The 8,276-nt window shown below is 44.5% G+C and overlaps 1 protein-coding gene across 1 annotated transcript; it reads left to right on the top strand.

The window, feature by feature from the left end:
• The first annotated feature begins 608 nt into the window (after positions 1–608).
• LOC127313934 (inactive anthranilate O-methyltransferase 1-like) lies at positions 609–2,449 on the top strand. Its single transcript, XM_051344419.2, has 4 exons — positions 609–766; positions 988–1,380; positions 1,457–1,723; positions 1,831–2,449. The coding sequence occupies exons 1-4, from the start codon at positions 674–676 to the stop codon at positions 2,170–2,172; spliced, it is 1,095 nt and encodes a 364-aa protein (XP_051200379.1). The 5' UTR covers positions 609–673; the 3' UTR covers positions 2,173–2,449.
• Positions 2,450–8,276: the final 5,827 nt, after the last annotated feature.

Genomic DNA, 8,276 nt, shown 5'->3' with positions numbered 1-8,276 from the left:
ATCTTTCTTAAAATACATTTTTCTCTGAACATTGTTGTTTTTGCTCAGTTAGAGATGGAATGCAACAAGCGGTGGAAAGAAATCTCCGAAAACCTCTGAAAGTAGCAAGTCAGGATACAAACTTTTAACATCCAAAATAGTACAGTTTGGGTGTCCGTCTCGGATTAAAAGTCAGCCATGGCATGCGGTACCCATTCTTCCTGGCTGATGCTCACTCATGCATGCGGAGGAAGTTGCGGAGTAGGTACTATATCTGGCTTGGATACTCCTTTGAAACTGTAGCACATAAAGAAGAATGTTAGCCATAATCTTGACATTAGATTCGTGGAGCCGGACGTTGCGGCCAGCCGAAAAACAAAAATTGTCTCGATTATTGTTTCTCTCCGAGAGTAGGTAGAAGAAAGGGGGAGAGCAGCCCCAACAAATTAAGAACTAGTCGCTGTATTACATGTGCAAGAGACCGTGAGAGATTGGTATCCATACTTTGCCGGTCGCCATTGGGTTTGACCAGTCGTTTAGCCTTACTACCTGCTCTCTTATGAATGAAAATAATAAACCACGCTGGCCTTACTATTGCCCCACCCACCCACCCCTATAAAAAGCAGCCATAATAAGCCCAAAGAAGCAAAGCAATCCAGCTGATCTTAGAACAGTACCACGTCTCAAGTTTAGCATGGCTCCAAGCACAGCCATGGCCTCCAAGCAGATAGTGTATATGAATAACGGACAGGGGAAAACAAGCTATGCCTGCAACTCCCAAATTCAGGTATCTTTTCCTATCTTGATTAACCCATCATTCCGTAGCCTGTAACATATGACTATTGGCTTCTCAAATTAAATTGTTTCATCACGACCAACTTCACAATATAGCTTATTATACCACTGAGGTTGAAAGGAAATTCTTTGTAATTTAAGAAGCAATGCAAAAAAGGACATTTAGCAAACTGATTAAACCAGATTTTCTGAAGAATTAGAACTCGACTGCAGGGCGGTGCGCAGAACAAGATGAAGCCCCCGATAGAAGCGGCCATCAACGAGTTGTGCAGCAGCACCACCAGCTTGCTCCCAGCACAGATGCTGATCGCGGACTTGGGCTGCTCCTCTGGCCCAAACGCGCTAGAACTGGTATCGGTTGCCGCTGAGGCCATCAACAGACACTGCGATAAGCTCCAGCAGCCACCGCCAGAAGTGTGCTTGTTCCTAAACGACCTACCTGGCAATGACTTCAACATCGTGGTGAAGAGCTTGCACACGCTCCGCCAACGAAGCAGTTCTACTGTTACGACCGGCGTCATACCGGGGTCGTTCTACGAGAGGCTTTTCACTACTGGCTCAATGCATCTTTTCTGTTCGTCCAACAGCCTGCATTGGCTCTCAGAGGTATGCGTTTGGTACACTCCATGGATTTATTTTTTTGCATTAGTTGTCCATTATGTAAGAAAAACATATTTTACAGGTGCCTGAAGTTCTTTGGAAGAACCAGATTCCGGCATACGACATCGATGAGAATGTTAGGCGTGAAAGGCTCCCTATAGTCATTGAAGCTTATGCCCAGCAGTTCAGGAAAGACTTCAAAAATTTCCTAAAGCTTAGAGCCACGGAATTGGTCGAAGGTGGCCATATGGTTCTTTCCCTTATAGGCAGGCGTCCTAATGACTCCACCTCTGAATTCTCTGATCTTTGGGAAATCATTGCTAAGATTCTACGTGCCATGGCCTCAGAGGTACATCTCTTTATTATTATTTTCTATCATATCATTCTATCGTTTGGTAACAACTATTTAGACTCCTATCTTGTTTTTGGAAATTTACCTTTGTGTTGTATTGATAGGGTGTGATCGACAAGGCAAAGTTTGAATCTTTTTATGTGCCGATGTATGCACCTTCCGACCAAGAGCTGAGGGATATCATCCAAGAAGAGGGGTCCTTTTGCACCAAGGATTTGATGGTGCATGACTTAAAAATATTTGTAGACAAATCGACCATCAACGCAAGCTGGGCACTAAACCAGATCAGGGCCGTATTTGAGCCGATAATTGTGCAACACTTTGGAGACGTGATGGATGAGTTTGTGAGGACCGCGGAGCAGCGCTGGAGCCAGGAGGGAAGCTTGCAGGACGAGTTTGTCAGACACCAAACAGTCGCGTTTATCATGTCATTGACGAAGGCATGATGATGAGCTCTGGCGGGTTCTTTACTGCTTGTTTTCCGATGGTACACCGTATTGATGAGATTCAACATTTACCTTCTTTCAGGCAACAACTATAGAAACAGGAGGCATATTGGATGCAATAGTCATTAGTCATTAGACACGTAAGGTGTACTAATGCACTAGGACAGCTTACTAATTCCTGTATTCTAAATAAGACATGAAAATGTGCTATACGCTTATGTCTTCCTTCCAAATGATACAAATTCAGTTAAATTAAGACACAGAACATCTCGAGTTATGTACTGAAGATATCCACATGCTTGCTCTCGTTTCTTTGAATTTCTCCAGATTCAAGAAAGTGGGTTTAGTTATGTGTTGTGCTTACAAACATGTGACGAGCGGTTAAGCTTAAAAGCATGCAGTTGATGGTCAAACTTCCAAACCACTTTTGGTCTAACCCTCTGCAAGTCATAGAAAGTATGACGTATCAACACACTAGTGGAGAATGGGCCTATTGTCGCGGGCCGTAAGAGCCTTTTATCTCGACCGGCCAGCCGGGACAACAGGAGCGCGACAAAAGGCCCAACATTTTGTCCCAGCCCGCTTACCAGCCGAGACATAAGGTCCACCACGTGGCAGCCGCGGGGCGCGCAGGGGACACCCCCTTTTATCGCGGCTGGTAACACATGCCGGGACAAAAGACCCTCTATGTGGCGCGCGCAGGGCGCTGCTCCTTTAGGCCTTGTTTACTTCTAGGTTATTTATGGGGATGGGAGGGGATTATTCCGTATCCCGGAAAATCCCCACTAGTCCGTTTACTTCTCCGGTTTTGAACGACATAATCCCGAGATATCCCCTCCCATCCCCTCCCATCCCCACATTTTTTGCCTAAATCAAAAACTCTCCATCATACTAGTGTATTTTTGGGGAGGGGTATTTGAGGGGATTGGGTGAACACCAAATCCCCTCCCATCCCCATACCCATTGGGAAGAAAAATACGAGAGAAGTAAACAAGGCCTTAGGGTTTAAGGGATGCAGCCACCCCCAACACCCCCCTTTATTTCATTTTTCATTTCAAAATAAAAAATTCATATATTTGTACGCTACTACAATCTGTACACGTTCATGCATTATATACAGATCGAGCAAACAAATATTCGTAGCAAAAGTCTATTCGTAGATTTCCCTTACATATTCATGGAGCTCACGACTACCGGGACTAGAGCCCGTCGTCTATTCGAACTATTACACGGGGATCATCAGAAGCGCCTATTTGGATTAAACAAGATGTTTTCATCTATTATTTCTCTCATCAGAAGTCCTGCCACTTTCTCCGCAATTGCTAGTAGGTGTTGGTGTGGTTGGAGCTTCTCCCGCATGAACTCGACCTATATAGGAAAATGAGATGAATATGACTATATCAATCTTGATAACGAAATATTGACGATAATAAATTAAAGTTGTGAAGTTATTGCTTACGTTGAATCTATTATCGTCATTCTCAGTGGTTAACATGTGAATGGATTCGCAAACGTAGTATCCATATAGATTTGTCCCTTGTGGCTGGGCACACGGTACAGGAGTAAATGTTAGATTCTCTGCGAAGTTACCCTTACCTTAACCACCTTCTTGAAGCTTCTCCAAACCCTGCCAGGCAAAAAAAATGATTGAATGAGTGGATAATTAATTGATATCTCACGAAAGATATAGCGCGACAATGATTGAAATTACCTCTGGAGCAACTGCTGCAAGTTGCGGAACCCTTCCAGACCTCTACTCAATGGGTCCCTTACTTCAACTACTCCCTTATCAACTTGAATGTCTAGCAGAATCCTGTGGAAACTGCACATATTTTTATATATATACGTCATGAATTACACTTAACATCGATCGATAAAAATTGAATGTCTACAACAGAGTAAGACCCTCAGTTGTAGCTGTAAGGAAACAATATTGAATCACATAAATTTTGCTCCGTTATAAACCTTAGTAGGTTTCCCCCCGTTTCTTCGTCTTTATCCCTTACCGTGTTATGATGTACTTTATCTGGGTATATAAACCCAATATTGGTTATCTTCTTTCTTCTACATTCATCGATTTTCAGTCTACATAAGAGAGTACATAAGGATATAATGAGTATATGCAATGAACATGAACAACTGAATAAACAGGAACTTATATGTAATCAACAACTTACAAGCAATAGCAACTCATGAGAGATTTGTCGAGGGCGTCTAAATTGAATAACTGTCAGAGTTTGGAAATCTCGATATGGAGATCCTCCCTTCGGAAGTAATATTCATACGAGATATTCGCCACGATGTATCTTTGGTTCTCCTTGCACGCATCAAGGTACCACTGATGCAAATTCCGCATATATGTTGACAGTTCTTCCAGCCACTTTCTGCTGACCAAGTCGACCATGTATACAAATTTAGGGGCTATATCAGCAATGGGTAGTGCAACATCTTGGGAACTCGGCAATTCTTCCACAGTATAATTCATTTGAGCCGCTAGCGCCGCAGCTGCTTCCATATCGAAACCACCATGTCCCTGGTACACCGAGGGAACATCTAACACTTTGTGGGGTGGGATTGATTGAGTGGCTTGTTCTCCGAGCTGGGGAACATCCTTTATTTTTCTGCTTGTTGTCGCTTGTTTGGCCTTGAGGGGTGCACTTTTTGTACTTGATTTCTTCCCGGCTACACTTTTAGTTGATGATTTGCTCGTGCTAGCACTATTCTTCTCTTTGCTCTGCTCAATTACCTTCGCAAGTGTGCATGTATAGTCATCCTTCTTCTCATGTAAGTCATATTGCGATGGTGTGTTCAGAAAATTTTCAAGAGCATATGCTTTTTGCTTGTCGGTGTATGGTGCTGGGGGCTTGGGTTTTTCCTTATGAAAATGTTCATGCAGTTGTTTCTTTACAACGGCCTCATTTTCCTCGATAGTAAGATCGTAAGGATGGGGGGAGGAACCTTTGGTACTCTTGGGAGGGGCGACAGTCGACGGATAGGACTCTTGACACGCTTCCGCTTGGGTGCCTGCCGAGTCTTAGTGGGCGCAGGCGGCGGCGAGGACGGCTGTGGAGATGGAGATGGACTAGGGATGTGGTGGTCGTACTCATGGGGTGATGGCGACATGTGACCACTCGGAGGAGGTGATGGTGACTTGCGGCCACTCGGAGGAGGTGATGGTGACCTGCGACGACAAGTAGGGGGTATCCAGCCTGGAAGCCTTATGTTTTTCTTCTCCCAAAGAATGATGTCACCCAGTACGTCTCCGAGTGTAAGCTGACCTTCACGTCCAGGGATTTCAAGCTGCGATGACTCAAACAACGGTACAATTGAATCCACCCCGACACGAGCATAGCTAGCTGGAATCTCATTGCCATGACATAGTGCCGGCTCACCTTCAGGTCCTAATGTAGGTAAAACAAAGCCGACTGCCACCTTAAGAGATAGGTTCCTGAACACCTCATGGAGATCACAAGGTGTATGCTCCTTGATTCCATCCACGGGGTAGCCAGGACCGCCATCTATCATCTGTGTACATTCAGGCGGGGCCTCCGAGTCAGCCACGCTGCTTCGCCGCTGAGATATGCCAGCGGTATTATCTGGCTCGCGCCGTCCTTTAAGTTCGTCAATCTCCCGCTGCTGATGGTCAAGTCGGCGTTGGAACTCGGTTAACCGGTCATTCTGCACCTCCTGCTGGCGTTGTTTTGCTCTCGCTCGGCTTCTATAAGTCTCCACGCTGCTGGGAAACCCAATTGACCACAGATATCTAGGGCCGAGGCCTCTTGTTCGTCCTCCCTTTTCGGGATTCCCAAGGACAAACGTCAGCAAGTCATTCTCTCTATCGGGAACAAACTTCAATTTTCCTGATTTAATATCTGCCGTCACTTGAAGCCATTTTTCCATGAGTACCTTAACCTTGCTGTCACTTTGAACAAGGTTCCATGTCCACATGTCATACTCACACCTCCGGTTGTGCATAACCAAACCGAAACCAAAAACTGAACCGAAAAAACCTAACCGCAACCGATTTATGGTTTTTATAGTTTATGGTTACTGTTTCAATTAGTAAAACATCAAACCGAAAGTCCCCCGGTTAATTCAGCTTTTAACTAAAAAACCGCGGTTAAACCGAAAGAAAACCGAACACCTAGCCAGCAGAAAATCCCAATTTTTAGGCTAGCCCAACTTCGCGTATAACATTAATATAATGCCTAAAGTGAGTGGACTACACGTAAGCTGCATCAGCGTGGTGGCTATGGTCTTGATTGTACGCATGTGCAGCCATACAAAAATACATGTATATTCTGTTTCGTTCGAAATTCCTTTTTTTTCTTGTCTCTCTTGCAGAATCTTTTGTACGATCTAACAAAACATAAAAAATAAAACATATGACCATAAAAGTTAGTTTTGAATCCAAAATTCGTGTCAACTTTGGTTAGTTTGGTTATTACCGAAACCAAACCGTAGTTTAATGGTTATTACCGAAACCAAATCGTATTTTTATACGTAACCGTATTAACCGAAGTATTGAAACTATATTTACCGTATAACCGAACTAACTGAACTGAATTAACCATATTAAGCGAACGCGTTGCCGGACTCACACCCATGCGCAAGGAACCAATTTCGAGCCCTCAGGTCCCAGTTTTCTCGGATGGGTTCTGGAGTGACCACATTCCGCTGCATCAAAGCCTCTTGTTCAGCCCACTTAGGCATGACTTTTTTGTAGCCCCCTCGCCCCGTTTTATGGTGATATTCCTTTTCACTTGCATTCTTCTTGTTTTTCTTTGACAATGCCTCAACATCCTCTGAGGTATCGTACTTCACAAATGCATCCCAGTTATGCTCCTGCTAGCGCTAGATAGCCTTTGAATTTTGGAGGTGCGTTGTCCTGCTTATAATTTGCCCATAATCTAGTTCCCCCAACTTCTGAAGAGCCCACTTCTTCACTAGCGTCTTCTCCTTGTCCATCTCAATCTGCGATTGCAATTCTGGCAGGGTGAAATGTGCCATGAGGTCGTCAAAAAGCTTGCCTTTGAACCTATCAGCAATAAACTCACTTTGGGGCATCTCTTTGCTCTTGTTCCATTCTGTAACACTGATCGGGATGCGATCCCTAACCATAACTTCGCACTGATTTTTAAATGTCGTTGCGGCCTTTACGGGTTCCAACGGTTCGCCTTTAGGTGATATAAGTGTAACTGTGAAGTGGTCATTTTTGCCCAACTTCTTTGCCGAGCCTCATTTGTCCAACTTATCTTGGGAGGCCTAAAAGAATAAACATTAATTAATTCATATACATGGTCATATAGAATTCCATTAATGGCTCTAGTGATCATATACATGTATATATACCTCGCCATCACCGGAGCCCTCGGCTTCTACATCAACGAAGTCGTCGTCTTCTCCATCAACGGAGCCGTCGGCTTCGCGGATTATGTCCTCGGCAATGTCTTCCTGTTCGAATTCTCGATGGAATGGATACATTGTTTCTGCAAAATATTAATCGATAAGTACATGATTAATTTTGAGTAGGGGTTCATAATAATAATAATGTCGGCGTAACGTAGAGGAGAGAGGGATGCCGCTGACGATGTAACGTAGGGGGTCATCGTAATGTACAGGGAAAGGGGGATGCTGGTGACCACATAATGAACGCAGGGGGTCGTTGTAACACACGGGGAGAGGGGGATGTTAGTGACTACATAGTGATGGTGAAGCGGGGTAACATTCGGATCGGGGGGGACAATTTTACATAGGGGCGATGTCACGGATCGGGGGAACAATTTTTACATAGGACGGCGAAGCGGGATAACATTCGGATCGGGGGAACAACTTTTACATAGGGGCGATGTCGCGGATCGAGGGAAAAAAATTTACATAGCGACGGCGAAGCAGGATAACATTTGGATCGGGGGAACAACTTTTACATAGGGGCGATGTCGCGGGTCGGGGGGAACAATTTTTATATAGCGACGGCGAAGTGGGATAACTTTCGGATTGGGGGAACAATTTTTACATAGGGGCGATGTCACGGATCGGGAGGAACATTTTTTACATAGTGACGGTGAAGCGACCACATAATCAATATCCCTAAGTAAACTAAC

The sequence above is a fragment of the Lolium perenne genome, chromosome 7 (assembly GCF_019359855.2).
Source record: "Lolium perenne isolate Kyuss_39 chromosome 7, Kyuss_2.0, whole genome shotgun sequence".
In the NCBI taxonomy this organism is placed as follows: domain Eukaryota; kingdom Viridiplantae; phylum Streptophyta; class Magnoliopsida; order Poales; family Poaceae; genus Lolium; species Lolium perenne.
Note: the sequence above shows the minus strand (reverse complement) of the source record. Positions and strands in the feature narration are given on the sequence as shown.

Bases quoted from the DNA above. Each gene is read 5' to 3' on its own strand.
- LOC127313934 (XM_051344419.2), top strand. From the start codon at position 674: ATGGCTCCAAGCACAGCCATGGCCTCCAAGCAGATAGTGTATATGAAT. The intron at 767-987 runs GTATCTTTTCCT...ACTCGACTGCAG, and splicing joins CCTGCAACTCCCAAATTCAG to GGCGGTGCGCAGAACAAGAT. The intron at 1,724-1,830 runs GTACATCTCTTT...TTGTATTGATAG, and splicing joins TACGTGCCATGGCCTCAGAG to GGTGTGATCGACAAGGCAAA.